Here is a 16,544-nt window from a genome sequence, read left to right on the forward strand (position 1 = left end):
AGGATAACTAGCATCAAGATGAAATGCTACCTTTGAGTCAGATCTGCTACTGATAATGCCCATTTAACAACAGTTCTGCAGTGAGAAAAGTGTACTCTTTTGCACTTTAAAAATACAGATGAGAGAAAAAAGTGGATTGATCAGGCTAAGATTATTGTTTTCACTTTCAATGGTTAATTTATATTTACTAAGAAACGTTTTTCATAATTCGGTAGGACAGCTTATGTCTGATGGTGGTGCAACACGTGTACCTGTTTGAGTATTACAAAGTTAAGTAAACTTAAGTAGATTCATCTATTAGCATGCAACATTTTCAGAAAAGTTATCCCCATTTAATAGGGAAAGACCAAGCTTCTTCTGCAAGCAGCAAACCGCAATACTGGATTACACAGATTGGTCCACATGCAAGAGTCAACTACAAAACCTCCACTTCCTCAATTAACTGTCAATCAAAATAAGCCCTTACCCAACACTTTGCCTAGCATTAAAGCGAAGACTTATGTCATCTAAAGTGGCATCCTCTGCTCACCTCCAGATCACTTACCAGTAACTTGGCAGTCAACAGGAGCAGGACGGCAAGCCAATGCAGTATCAAACTGAAAGAAAGTATTGTACAAATGTGATGCACTGTTGATGTCTTCACGGATAAAGGCCATCTTGCCAGGATACAAATCGTCATTGCACATAAACCGCACTATGAATTTGTCATACGCTCCTGTAGAAAACAAAATTGATACCATTACTTACAAACCAGTATGGATTTCATAACGATAGATGCCAATTAAAATGAAGGGGTCTTTGGCACCATGTCATGTTACAAATATACTGCACTTTTATGCATATACACCAAATACCTATGCTGTAGTGCTAAAATAGGTAACTAGTAGACGAAATGAACCAGCATGTTCTAAATATTAGAAAAATAACTAACCTAGTGCTTTAATTTGGATCAGAGAATTAAGTTGAGAAAGAAATCAAAGTGTCAGTGCTACTGTAAAACACCAAATAGCATCATAAAAAATACAATTCTTCGTTCTTTATGTCAACCTGAACAAAAACATTATGGAGACTCTTGTACAATTGACAAACTGGCAACTGCTCTGCAGGAGTACAGGGAGGAGTAGTGGCTAAACAGCCAACTCAGCCTCGCACTGCTACAAACCAGCAGCAATTCCAATAAGAAAAGGTGAAACAGGCACAGTCAAAACATAGGCCTCCTTTGCGATTTATGGTAACGTGGGCCGAGGGCAGGCTATACTCTTAATAGGGGTGTGAATGTGATAAAAGTAGAAATCCAAGGGAGGGTAGGCTTGGCCTGGCGGACAAAGAGACAAGATGCCCGCCTGAGTGCTCAAGCGAAACCAGGAACAGTTGGGGATAGTGTTCTACATATACCTGTATCGGTGGGCGCCGGCCTTTGTTGAGGGGGGTGGTCGGCCCGTAGTATATTGAGTCACCGGCCTCCCGCCAGGCCTTGGGGGTTTCTTAGTACATCTGACCCGGCCGTGTGAACAGCAGGTGCGGCAACCCATGCCCCCCAAAGGGGGGCCCTAAGCAGGTGCTGGGCTTGGCATGGGAGCTGGAGTGGCACCCCCCACCTGCAGGAGAGACTTCACAAGCTGCTGGCCTGCCTGCATTTACACTGCCTGGCGAATTGTGCCGTGACACGGCTCAGAGCTGGCAGAGTCTGGAAGGGGGGAATTGCTGTTGGTGAGGCATGTACTCTATGCCTCCAGGTGGGGCGGCTCCCTAGCATGACTGGAGCAGGCACCTGCTGGAGCTCAGGCCTGAGGCGAGGCCCATCGTAGGTGAGCACCGGACTGGGTCCTGATTGCAGGCCGAATCTGGTGCCTGCGGCAAGATTAGGAAAAAGGGACTTTCAGATCAGCGCCACCAAGGGAGCCTAATACTGAATAATGCACTAAGGGCCCCCCTCTGCAGGCATTGGGGGAAATCTTTACTGAAGTGCCAGAGTTCTGCCCAGAGGGTGCCTGTTGCCCATCCCAAACCTCTGTCTTCAGCAAAGGGGACCCACCTGGTGTGTTGGTCACCTTTACAGGACTCCTGTCTCTGGGGACTGTTTTCTACCGTGAATGGCCTCCCTGGTCTTGAGCTGCGGTAGACTTGTGGCTACCGGGAAGTCTTCAGACGAAGCCTTGTGGCACCCTTCATGTTGATTACACAGCGGCACTGTTGAGCTGTGAGTAGCTCTCGTCATTGCCTGGTCCTGCTGCTAGTCTTTCATCTGGGTGCTTCGCTGTCTGTTCTGCATGGACTAACTAGCTTGGAGACCAGTTCTCCATTGAGATGGTGAAGTCTGACAAATTTCAGAAGGGGGAGACATAGCTTTGTTGCTGAACATCCAAGACAAAGGGAAGACAGACCAGATTACCATTGTGCAAGTCCACAGAGAGAGTCCATCGCCCTCGGAGCCACAGTGGGCCACATAAACAGACTTACAATCATGGCTAGCAGAAATTAAGCTGGAGATTCAGGGAAGCTTAGCTGAGATGTCAGGCAAAATTGCAGCAATGGACAAACTGGTTGATACCGCCGAACAATGTATTTTAGAGGTCGAAACCTCCCTGTGCTAACACTCCTACGAAGTTGGGGAAAGGGCCCAGCATATAAGGTATCCTCGCTTGAAAATAAACAAGAAGACTCGGAAAATCAATCCAGTTGAAATAACATGCAGATCTGGGGGATTCCTTGCTCAGTGCAGGAGCGCTATGTGGTGGACCTCTTCAGGCAGGTTCAGGGGGGTGACAGCAGAGGAGGCGATTGAACTGGATAGAACCCACAGAGTGCTCATTGGGAAACCAGCTCGGCCGGATCTGGTACAAGATGTGCTGACTGGGCTGTATTTCCTTAGGCTGAAAGAAAGAATTCTATTGCATGCGATAAGCTCAGAGCAAATTATTTTGCAGGGGTCGCATATAGCCCTCTATAAGGATTTAGTAGGAGTCCCTCTGCTTAAATGGAAGGTGCGCAAACCGCTCACAAAATGTCTTTGGGAGAAAGATATTCGCTATCGGTGGGGCTTCCCAAAAGCCCTTCATTTCACCTACCACAATAAGCCTGTCACAATAACGTTCCTGAAAGAAGCTGAACATTTCTTGTCCCCAGATCTGGGAGAATCATCAGCAGTTGCAGAGACTCCCTTGGCACAACAAAAGAGCGGGGCCAGAGTGGGAACCTTGACTAAGTTGGGGAGGTACGCACCCAGCGGACCCTACCTGAGCCAGCAGGGAATTTGGCTTAACCCCTTTTTGTACACTGCTGTAACATGTCTTAGGGGCCTGGAAGCAAATAAGATAGTTCATCATGCATATTGTTCCTGGGCGTGGGTTGCCCTACATGTTTACCTGATTACGTTATGACTGGGAAATATATTTGTAGTTCTGTTTTTCTATATACGTTTTAGGTGGAGGACAGGGAGGTATTCTTTCAGGGGGAAAATGGAGGCAGACTGTGGGCACTGATTTGCAACCATATGAAACAATTGTGTAAGACAAATAGGATTGGCAGGCGGATGAAGCGCCATAATGATACCAGACACATAAGGATTCTGATCGTGCCCAGACTGTGCTCACCTGGAATATCCAGGGTCTTAACTCCCACGAAACAGAAATCCGTCCTCTGAAATTGTTGGACAAGAATCCTGCAGTGGTCTTACTGCAGGACACGCACCTCCTTAAACGGAAGAGAAGTGATTGGCACGCAGGGATTTCTCCCCGGCATACTACGCCTCTGGAAGGGCCAATAAAAGAGGTATTGCAATATTGTTTATTAAGAATAGCTTCGTGAAATCAGGCATCTAGAAGCACCCAAACAAAAGAATGACCACCAGGATCTTTTCCTCAGGGATCTCCTGGGGCGTCTGCATTCCTTTGTGGAGGGTGCTCTGATCAGGAGAGGCGACTTTAATCTAGTCCCTGACCTGGCTGTGGATAAGACCCTACCAGCCACCAATGTGGACTACCAAAACTCTATGGCTTTGCCATAGTACTGCGTAAACTTAGCTCGATTGACATTTGGCGGTTCCGTAATGGTCAGCAGAGGGATTATTCAAATTTCTCTCATGACATAGGAGATTCTCCTGCATTGACGCGATTCTGGCATCTTTGTCACTAGGTCCTGCTATTCCCGAGGCTCTTATTCACATTACAATGCTATCTGGCCATGCCCCAGTATCTATGTCCCTTTCTGTATCAGGGTTCTCACCCCCACATCGTTGAACATGCAGGCTACACGATCCAGTACTTAAAGATCCAGTAATACAACAGGAGATAAAACTTGCGCTTCTGGTGTATTTTGATTCCAATCTAACCAAGGGGTTCTTCTATAGCTTGGTTTGGGACGCAATGAAGGCGATAGATGGAGGGTTGCGGTGGGTGGGAGGGGACTCCTAAAGCCGACTTCTGCCTATTACAAGGCCAGGGAGACCATACAACTGGAAATGGAGGCAGTGGTCCAGGCCATGTAACGTTTGCATAAATCCTTGGGCTCCCCAAAAGCGAAGCCTCAGTTGACTACTGCTAGAACCAAACTAGAAGCGCACTTAGCTGAGCGCACCTCGCAGACCTCATTAAAGGTGAAGCAATACTATTACACTAGGGGCAATTGAGCTAATAGACTTCATGTATGTTACCTAGTGCACTAGTGCAGCATAAATCATTTAACAATATAGTGGCCCTTCTTGACGTCAACGGAATATTGCATACAGATGATGGTAGCATCCTGGACTGGGTATATCAATACCAAATGAGAGCTGCTGAAGCCTCCGCCCCCGATAGAGCGGCTCTCCAGGACTACATAGACTGTGTGGCCTTTCCATCGCTTTCCCAGACAGCCTTAGCATTTCTGGAGCAGCCTATACAGGAGGCAGTGGTTGTAGTAGCTATTAAATCTCTTAAAAATACCACCCGGGTGCAGACGGCTTTGCAGCATTATATAAAACCTATGGTGAGGCACAAGCCCCACATCTTACTCGGCTGTTCAATAAGTTCCCAAAGACGTGGTCAACAACCCAGTCCAAGTTAGAGACGACCACAATTTTGCCCTTAAAGCCCAATAAAGCCCCACAGTTCCTGGACTCATACCATCCAATCAACCTTATTAATAATAACAGCAATATATAGAATATCAGTGTATTGAGCTTTGACATACAGTACCTATGCCTTGTTTTAATGATTCTGGTATTGTGACCCTATGCTTGTCTGTGGAACTGCTCCTCTGGTGTCACAGCAGCGGTCCTAGTCACCGTTTGTCTCTTGGTTTTGCCCATTGTTAAGATGGATTTTTAGATTCTGGCCTGGTGGACAGCTTTTAAGAGTCCACCCTTGTTATGGTGAACAGCAAGCTCAGAGTTAAGCCAAACCCCAATCAAGGTAGCAATACATAGCAGTCAAGGCTTATTCTCAGGCGAGTGTGAGCATGGTCAGGGCCCCTCAATGAGTCAACACAGAATGTTATGTTATGTTATTGAATTTGTAACGCACACCTGGTACCCATAGGCTGATGGGTGCGGACCAACAAACAGAAAAACATACAGATTGAGCAAAGAACAGACTCGGGCTACAGTAGGGCATAGGCAAGAGCGGCTATAGCCCCTACCTATGCAAAGAGCAAGGTCTTCAACTGCTTCTTGAACAGTTCCGTTGAAGCCATTGTTCTAAGGGTGGACGACAGAGCATTCCATGCGGTGGGAGCCGCTACTTCAAATGAGCCCTGTCTGGCCTTATTAGAGTTGCTCAGAGGGACTTTGAGAGTATTGGTGTTATCAGATCTCAATGTCCTCGCATTGTCTTTTAGGACAATGGCTTCCTTCAAATACAAAGGCATTTGACCCCTAATGCCTTTATGGGTAATAAGAATGAGCCTAAACACGACACTTGCTCCAATCGGTAGCAAATGAAGGCTCCTTCTGGCTTTGGAGATATGATCTCTTTTGCCTAGGCCCTTCACCACTCTCACCGCCCCATTCTGGATCACTTGGAGGCGTTGAATCTCTGCTTTCGGGATACCCACCAATAAGCTACAGCCATAATCCAATTTTGAGCCAATAATGGCCCTGGCCAAGGTTTCTGCATTTTTCTCAGAGATCAGCAACGAAGATGGCGGAAGAGTTTAATGAAATATGAGGATGACGAAACAAGATTATTCACCTGAGCTTTCATATTCATATGTTTGTCCAAATACACGCCTAAGGTTTTAACCTTGTGCAGGATCTCAATAACACAATTATCCAAAGTGAAGCTCTTAAAGTTAGCCCCCAATTTTATCGCACTCAATAATTCAGTTTAGACAGTCAGTTTTAAAAATACAGTAATTTATGTAAGCATTTAGAACACACTACATGAAACTAACAGGTAGTATTATCACAAAACTATTATACAAATATATAGAATCACCATTAGGTTCAATTAATATAGACTATCAAATACTGATAATGAAGTAAAGTAATGCACATGCAGTAAAATGACGAGAGCCAGTCATAAGTGCAATTCCCTAACTTTAGAAGTCCAAACCCTAAGCAATATGAGGCATAGTGTCCAAAAGTCGCAGGTTGCAATACAGGTTTCTCACAAGCATGAGTTATCTCAAAAAGGATACAATAGGCTCGAGGAGGTGATTGGTTTCAAATTAATTCAAAGCTAAATAACAAATTCACCAGAAGACATGCAAGTCGTCCTCTCTCTTACAGACCAAAGGCTAACCCAGGGTCAGTATACCAACCCACGTTCGACGACCAAAAGGTGAGTGAGAGGGAGTTAGGAGACAAATGGATTTGTTCACAATCTTATCAAATGGGTGTGGGGAGCACAGTTATGCTTACTCTCCCACCTCCCGACTCAGATTTGGCCCAGTGTAACTGATGGTTTGACATGAGGTGGAGGGGTGGGGGAACGAGGCCTTGGCAGCATGGTCTTTCATTCTTTGCCCCAGGGTGAGGTGAGCAGGGGTTGCAGGTTTGTGGAGTCATGCGGTCGGGTGCAATGTAACATCTGCTGATGAAGTGCAGAATCCAATGATGCATGCCTATTCAGGATAATTCTATGGATGGAGGAAGGGGAGTTCCAGCAACGATCACTGTTTGCAGGCGACGATAGGCATCCTTTCAGTCACGTTCACAGAAGCTGCTCCAGGACAGGTTCCCTTGAAGATAGGAAGATGAAATTCGCAGAGAAGGCAACTTGTGAAACTAGCTGGTGACCACCAAACTTCCAGGATTGAATGCAGAATGGCGATGGTTCTGGCAAGGAAGACTGCGAGAGAGCTGGGCCGTCCATCGGGCAGTCCAGGGACACTCACGAAGGCTCTAGAGGGCAGGATCCTTAAGAAGGCGTCAAGGGTAGTTCGTACCACTAATCCTAGGGCTGAAACACAGCACAGGGTTTTTGGAGATCAGGCAGAGGAGCAGGTCTTCGCCGAGCCAGACACTGGAGGGGATGCTGGGTCACTTCAGGAGTAGTCTTTGGTTCATCAATGGGCTGCTCATCTTCGAGGGAATCTTGGCACCAATTTAGATCTCACCAATAGCTGCAAGAGCCCACCTCGTATCCACAATACGAGCTGGAAGCAAGTCCAAACCCACCAATGGTAAAGCATGTGCACCATTCCAACAGCCAGTAGTTGTCCAATGAGGGACAACTACTGTTTTTTTTTTATCTGCCCCAGTAGCAGACATTCTGGCACCAATTAGGTAGACTGTTACTAAACAGTGCCAGCCCCCTTACTGGGTGCAACACACACACCCACACACTCGCACCCACACACAAAGGCTATCTAGCCCGTGAAAAGAGCAGCTTTCCCAGGCAAGTATGTGACCATATAATGATTTTTCTGACCTGAGAAGGCAGAAAGAATGCCAAATTACAATATGCCAAAGAACAAGCGGCAATCTTGTGGCATGGGCATCTTAGAACACTAGCCATGTTTAGTAGCCATACACGGTGAATGTGAATTTGCACACCAAAAATAATGTAAAAACAGTCAAAATGTAACTGCTGCCACCAGCTTGTCTTTAGGCCCATGTGTGAAACGCTAGGATGATACAAAAGTATCCCAATTGCACTGCACCGTATGCGCTATGCGCAATGCTAAGAATGTAAGAATTCAAAAGTGAAACAAAGTTTCCCCGTACTGAAAGTCTGAATGGCTGATCAGTTTCCAAGTAACAAATGAGCAAAAGGGAAGTGAAGCTAAAGGCTTTACTTCCCTTCAAAAAGTCAGGACAGGTTCATAAACAGCAATATGTATGGGCTGCCATAGGAAATACTGGATGGAAAGTTACAAAAAGAAAATCATTCCCAACACAGATGTAACAGAGAGAACAGGAGTGCACATCCTTCTTACTTGGACAACAGTGCACACAGTGCAGCGGATCTCATCTTCAATGTGGTTCAATCGTGTAGGAGGCGAGATCTCAGCTCATCAATTTACACATATACTCTTGCATCATGCTCGAGTTGTATGACAGCCATGCCTAATATTACCCGAAATGCTGGTGGTGGTTATCGCATGATGTTTAGTAATTTCTTTTATTTATGTTTTATTAGCATTTGATTAAATTAATAATAATAATAATTTAGCATTTATATAGCGCTACGAACCCTCAGGTATCCGAGCGCTGCTTATTATTACCCACGGTGTGTGGTGCTCATTTATCGACCTCAGAAGGATGAAAGGCTGAGTTTGGCCCTGCCGGGATTCGAACCTGCGTTAGCAAGCTCTGCACGGATGTCAAAGCGAGCGCTCTACTCGCTGTGCCACTTGACCGGCACAAACCTTTAGCCAATTGTTAATCATATTTATACACATAATAAAACTAAATAAGAAACATTTCATTGGGCGGGGGCACTGAAACCCTAACGGTTGTTTTCCTACTTTTTCCCTGACGAACAGCAGTCTCAAATCAGTCTGGATTTCAGAAGTGGCTTTCTGTGGGGTTGAGGATGTGGCTGTGGTCTCTGCAGATTCAATCTGTGTGGTGTGCACCCATAGATCAAGACTATCATGATCAGCAGGGTTCATAGAGATCCACCATTACATCCACTTCCAGTGTACAGTTTCTATTACAGCAACAGCGTGCTTGGCAGTTTACCATCTGTTGTGTGGGTCAGCATGGTAGGCTGCGGGTCTAGTCCTCCTCAAGCACCTCAACCCTTGATGATTGCATCTCAAAAGCACTTTGTGCACGTTTTGCACTGAACATAAAGTCCTTAATCAATAACATGTCATGCATGGATGGGATGCAGAATTACTCTTACACCAAATAATCAGACCGACTCATGAAGTTGGCAAAAGTCTCTTCCAACTTTTAATATCAATTGTCTAAAACAGGGAGTTACAATGGACGTTTGCTCAAGCTCTGAACGCATTTCATAAACAATTACACGCAAGTACTGAAAATTCGTTATAATACGTGGCAAATGATAGAAACCCACTGGGTGTTGTGGTTGGATTAAGGGGAAAATCTAGGTATACTTTTTATATAGGAACGGGTTGTGACTGGGTCTCTACAGTCAGGTGGAGAACTTATGCCCACCCCAAGTGCAAGTCATCTTCAACACTTATTAAGTACACAGAATACTATTGGCTCTTAAACTAGAAGGTCCTTCGTTATACAGCCTTCTATAACTGGTTGGCACTCTCGTGCCATGTCTGGAACATTCGGCTCCTTCGCAGCACGTAAGCTCATCCCAAGGTGCCGGGAGGGGGGCATGACTACTACTTCCCACCGAATTAGCCCCTCATCTCTCATCAGCGATGTCTTCTGCCATGCAGACTGTCTTTGAACTTGCCTTTGCAGTAGATTCTCTTCTCTTGGGAATAAAAGGGAGTACAGGCACACGCTTATCACAGCTCTGGGCTGCATGCCCAACTCCTATTTCCATCCTTGGCTCACGTGACAGGAGACCGTATTTCGGCCTGTTTTTCAGCATTTAATGGTCTTTAATAAACTTGGCACTCAAGGTGTTCCTTCCTTGCACCTTAACAAAAGACTATTCAATGTCTCACGGTTTATGTTCTTTATGGATAGATAACCAGCTCTTGGCTACTTCAGCTTTGACACTAGGCCAAACGCTTCACCCTTCAAGTCAGCGATCTCCAGCTAATTCTTCGCTGCAACACACACAGATCTTGATCCTTACTACTCCGTGGAGAACTTACCAAAATTATGGCACAGATGTCCAGACACTGTATAATGGCGGCTTCGCCTGCAATCTATCCACTACATATAGCTAGCTTCTAAGATTGCTTGGTCTACTTGCGTTGCTGCATCTGTACAGTTATTAAATGATTTGCATTTTCTGCAGTGCTTTTTACATGTGCAATCTTTATTTCTGCCCAAGGACGTTCACTCTATTTCCTTATTTTGGCATCAGTTTCTATAAGGTCCATACATCCTCTTCTTCGGCCACCCTTCTCAGAGCGTCACGCTCATCTCCTCTTTCTTTTGTCTTCATATTTCTTCGGGGATCTCTTCCAAGAGATGGTCATCTCTACGGGGATACATCCGATATGGCTTTCTTAATTGATACCTTTTCTTGAACACTCTCCGTGGAATAGGCACAACTACAGGTGTCAAGCATGGTGCAGTTTCAGTCTACCAACATACAGGCAGTAAGGGGCGGGGCTTCCTGCAGAGGCATTCGGCTGCTCCTCTACATCCCACTCCTGCAGTTCATATACTTTCTCACTAAGGCGCAAGAACCTGCTAGACTTGAATCTGCCCCTCTTGCAACAAAAAAAAACTCCTTAAGGTATGCCCCACCTCCCACATAGTTGCAACTAGATAACCTTCTTACAAGTATCAATGATTGCCTTGAAAACACAACTGAAAATTTCAAGGAAAAAGGCTTACAGGAAAATGATTATTAGCAACGGCCTTTAAAAAGGAGATGGGGGAAGATTATAAATGTAAGAGGAAAGTCATCTACCTTAGACATCTTAGAGCACCTAAGAACATATTTTTTTAAGTCAAAAAAGCATATCAAAAAAGCACATCTCAGGTCACCCCCCCCCCCAAGCAAAATAATAACTTTGAATGCTACACGAACCGAGGAACGTCGATTTAATCCACCCCTACCACCGTCACAATAAGCTTGCAAATCTATGCTTTCACTACAGGATACATTGCATAAATATATATTATTTTTTAAATATCACACAAACCCGAGAAGCTCTACCCTGTTGGACAAAGAATTAACTCCTTTGGCCACCCCAAACTCAGGTCTGCCCTTTCTCCCCATCTACAGTTGAAATCATTGACTCATAAGCAAATGCTCCGGAACGATATTTGATCCCTGTCCTTCAGCAGTTTTTCAGCAAACAGTCAGGGCTCCCCTAGTCACTTTACAACTAGAACATGCTAGAAACACTTCCTGTCAAAAGGGGATAGTGCCTTAAGTCTTTAATAGAGAAATGATGATGCCTCTATTGAAAAGTCAGATCTCAATAACCTAGCTAACTACTGGCTGGTAGCTTATCTGCCTTATTTGGCCACTTTGTTGCAATGATCAGCAATATCACAACAGAACCAATAGGCTGAAGAATGTAGCATCTTGGAACCTGTTCAATCAGGATTCCACATAAATCACAGTACCAAATAAGTGTCGATTTCCATCACTTATGACCCGAGACTGGAGACAGACTCAAAAACGGTCATGATGTTATTTTGTTTGATCGCTCTGCAACAATCAACATTGTCGACCATGGCAGCTAAATTAGTTAGAATAAGATACTTACCTGTAACTCCTGTTCTCCAGCATTGGTAACTTCCATAGATTCACATAATGTTTGAATATTCCCTCGTCAGGCTGAGAATCCTCAGTAACATTAAAGCACTTTGATTTAAAAATGAAGAAACCGTAGTTACGTTCATGTTCGGTGAGTCTTATTTTTGGGTCATTTACGCATCAGCAATAGTCAGTGCCTCCTATAGCTCCAGCCCTAAAGGCCATCTTCAGATTTGCATAAAGCTTATAATAGTGAAAGAACGAACCAAGACGAGCCAAATGAAAGATAACAATGCTGGAAACCAGGAGTTGCAGGTAAGTAACTTAATTCCTTCTCCAGCATTCGATTTTTCATATATCCACCTGCTGTTTGAATAGATTACATAGCAGTATATACATATACATATCCCTGCATTTAATGCAGAGTTGGAGGAGGATAAGGCTGACGTTCAACTATAAAGCTCAACTTTCAGTAAAACTGATGTCAGAGGACAGCCTGTTCAACTCTGGACTCCTCTGTCAAGTCTACCAATGTAGTACACTTTGTGAACAGTATAAGAAGAGGGTTTACTCCTGGTTATCTTGTTTAGTTTTTGGTATCAATAATCTTCCTAACACGGTAGTTAGCGCGTTACAGGTCCGCTTTTATTGATGATTTTTAAAAAGATTCCACTTGATACAATGGTTAGTGTGTGGAACACTGTTATGGCATTGTATGCCTTGGTGCGGTCAGCCGACACGTGTTTCAACCCCTAAGGGTCTTTCTCAAGGCTGAACAATATTCAAAGGTGCAAAGTGATATGTGGTAAAAGACATTTTGTGACCAGCATGTTTAATTAACAAACATAACGCGTGGTGAGTGATGTGTGGTGGTGATAGGATATTTAAAAGCATTACATATTTTTACATTGCATTTATAGATTGGATAAATAACACAGTAGAAAGAAAGAAAAATTGGGGGAGAGAAAAACAAAAAGTTTTAGCAAGAGCGGTGGGTTAGAGGAAAGTTGAGGGAGGATTGGAAATGTGGGTGGTCTTCTTACCAGGTATGTCATGCTGAGATCCCCAGGTGGGGTTTCTTAGTGTGTTGTAGGTGGCTGTCCTTGTGGCAGTCTAGCTCCTATTGGGCTCTGAAAATAATTCATAATGAATTAATCCGTTGTTATAATTGGTAGATGATTTTGAATTAATAAGGAGGTGGGCTGTGCCCTTCGTTTGGTATGGCGATTTGCAGTGATGAAGGAAACCAAATACACCAGCCTCATTGTCAACTGGGCTCGTTTCATAGACGATATCATCCTGATATGGAAAGGGACTGAAGATGAACTGAACCAATACATGGATTACCTCAACAATAACAACTACGGCATTGAACTAACAAGCCACATCAGCTCGGAACAAATAGATTTTCTGGATCTCAAGATTATCATAGAAGACAACAAAATTACAACCAGAACATTTCGTAAACCAACGGAAGTGAACTCAACCCTGCATGCAAAAAGTTGCCACAGGAACAGTGTCATACGAAATATCCCGAAAGGAGAATACATCCGGGCTAGAAGGAACTGCAACACAGACAAATCCTTCACAGAGGAATGCGACCTACTGGACCACAGATTCAGATGTCGAGGCTACTCTGCCCAAAGCCTGACACCTGCAAGAGAACAAGCCACACACATTCAAAGATCTACACTGCTATCACCTAAACCCAGAAGACAGGAAAGCAACCCCAAGATCAGATTCGTTACGAGATACAACCAAGACAGTCATGCCCTCCAAAAAATCTTGACTAAACACTGGGAGCTACTCCGTATGGATGAACATATCGAACCTCAACTGGAGGCATATCCAAGCATGTCATTCAAAAGAGCACCAACTCTCAGGAACCTACTCAGTCCTTCCTTTCTCGCGGAAAAACACATCATGGCACAAGACTGGCTTAGTAAGCAAACACCAATAGGCTTCACCAAATGTGGAACTTGCTCTATGTGCAAGTATGCGACATCAACCAAATGTGCCAAATTCGTAGGATGCCCAATATTCAAAATCACGGAGCACATTAACTGTAGAAGTAAATTTGTGATCTATGCTTTGATTTGTGTATGTGACAAGATATATATTGGCAGTACCATTCGAGAAACTCGCATCAGGATAAGGGAACATATGAACAGCATACATTCGCAAGATCCCAAACTACCGCTGGCAAACCACTGGCAGAAATACCACCAAATGAACGACAAAAGTGAAATAAGGTTCATCGGACTTAAAATCGTCAGGCTGGGCCCGAGAGGAGGAGACAGAACACAGAAACTCAGACAAGAAGAAGCGCGACTTATCTGCCATTTTAGATGTGTTAAAAATGGTCTCAACAGAGATCACGACCTCAATGTTTTTCTGTAACCCTCTCGACCACCAATCTGCCTCCACCATGACACACTCCAATTGGCCCCACACCATGGCCCCACCGGCAAACACGAACAACAATTTCGGACACCAACACATTCTTGACAAGCCACGACTGACCATCCGAAATGATACTACTAATCACACTCGAAATGAGGAATCTCACTCATAACAGACTTCAGCTAGCAACCACACACACCCTCCCATCCAATCCCCTCCCATATTAGAATTGCCCATTCCGGGCTTCAATCACACCACCCCAATCCACCTGGACATGGCCCATTCAGTCAGGCATCACAATGTGCTCAGGCCAGCATCGTGAACTCGCATTAGTGCATGCGCAATTGCGTCCCAAGAACTGTACCCCACCGCGCACGCGCAGTAGCACCCGATGGAACACTACATGCTCACGCATGCGCCGCCATCCCACCACGGCTGGCAGGCGCATGCGCAAGTATAGTAATCATGGCGGCTTCCATTCACCACAGAAGCCGCAGGGAGCAACACACCACTGATACTACTCTGACGAAGGTAAGAATACCACCCCGATCCAACCCTCACTGCAAATCGCCATACCAAACGAAGGGCACAGCCCACCTCCTTATTAATTCAAAATCATCTACCAATTATAACAACGGATTAATTCATTATGAATTATTTTCAGAGCCCAATAGGAGCTAGACTGCCACAAGGACAGCCACCTACAACACACTAAGAAACCCCACCTGGGGATCTCAGCATGACATACCTGGTAAGAAGACCACCCACATTTCCAATCCTCCCTCAACTTTCCTCTAACCCACCGCTCTTGCTAAAACTTTTTGTTTTTCTCTCCCTCAATTTTTCTTTCTTTCTACTGTGTTATTTATCCAATCTATAAATGCAATGTAAAAATATGTAATGCTTTTAAATATCCTATCACCACCACACATCACTCACCACGCGTTATGTTTGTTAATTAAACATGCTGGTCACAAAATGTCTTTTACCACATATCACTTTGCACCTTTGAATATTGTTCAGCCTTGAGAAAGACCCTTAGGGGTTGAAACACGTGTCGGCTGACCGCACCAAGGCATACAATGCCATAACAGTGTTCCACACACTAACCATTGTATCAAGTGGAATCTTTTTAAAAATCATCAATAAAAGCGGACCTGTAACGCGCTAACTACCGTGTTAGGAAGATTATTGATACCAAAAACTAAACAAGATAACCAGGAGTAAACCCTCTTCTTATACGCACCAAATTGGGGTCCTGGCTATACCCCAAACCACTCCTGTGATCTTGCGACACCCTAAAAACAAAAAAACCTCCCAACCTATAAATGGTGCACAGCATGGGCAAGTTCCAATCCTAGAGCCAACCAGACCCCCCTTTTCACTTTGTGAACAGACCTCCCTGCCGATGTCCACCAGAGGATCATTTGAGAGGAAGGCAGTAGTAGATGAGACAGCCATGGAAGAATGCGATTTAGGCCATCGGGAAGCGCCCTTTAGCAAGATAATGACAAAGGCAAATGCACGCACTGGGAGATGGAAGACTTCGACAGTCCTGTGGGACTAAATGCCACAAACAGCTGCAAGGACTTCAGAAATAGCCTGGTAGTGCACAGCATAGTACTTCAGCACTCGCATAACATCCAAAGAGTGGCGGAAGAGGCAGTACCAAAGGCTCATGGAAGTAATTTGTAATCGTTTATTTAGATGAGGGCACTTTAGGCATGAAAGTAGGGTTTGTCCTCAAAAGAACCTTAGACTTGTGGAAAACAAGATAAGACAGCTTGGTGAATAGCACCTGGATTTCACCAACAATCCTAGCCGATGTGATGGCAACCAAGAAAGCCATTGAAGGGAACATTATGCCAGTTTTATGTAAAGGCTCAACGGGGTGGCCCATTCATTTGGAGAGCAAGCATCAAGTTCCCAAGCAGAACCAGGCAGGCACACCAGCAGAAAAGCACGGAACAGACTATCCAGGAATTCCTTGGTGAGTTGATGAGACCACAATAAAAGTGAAGTCGGAGTGTGCATAAAGCAAGCGGTCACTGACAAGCGAATATTGATAGCGGGAGTTGGTCAGACAGCTACATTCGAAGGAGAGTAGATGTGCAAATTGTGTTTTGCGGTGGGAAGCAAAAGGCCTTCACTCCATGAGCAGGGTACCACACAATGATGTGTTTCCATTTGCTGCTGTAGCATGTTGTAGCAGGAGATTGTAGCAGGCACTTGGGCCTTCGCCAAGTGGTCTTTGCAGTGGTCCTGAGGCATATCAATATGGCCAAACTGTCACGCTCACCTGATTCCCACGGAGGCGCAGGTCTGGCTTCGAATGCGGATGCTTCTTCTATGGTGAAGCGCAGGACTCTGAAGATGGACTCACTGGCTTGCAAGAAT

General features: G+C 44.8%; 1 protein-coding gene across 1 annotated transcript in view; it reads right to left on the reverse strand.

Moving 5' to 3' along the window:
• IGF2R (insulin like growth factor 2 receptor) overlaps positions 1-16,544 on the reverse strand; it is a 2,762,372-nt gene that overhangs the window by 1,375,170 nt on the left and 1,370,658 nt on the right. The window contains 1 exon segment of the mRNA XM_069606818.1: positions 545-715. Coding sequence (XP_069462919.1) covers positions 545-715 — 171 coding nt within the window.

Source organism: Ambystoma mexicanum, chromosome 4p (assembly GCF_040938575.1).
Source record: "Ambystoma mexicanum isolate Mex_15411 chromosome 4p, UKY_AmexF1_1, whole genome shotgun sequence".
NCBI classification, from domain to species: domain Eukaryota; kingdom Metazoa; phylum Chordata; class Amphibia; order Caudata; family Ambystomatidae; genus Ambystoma; species Ambystoma mexicanum.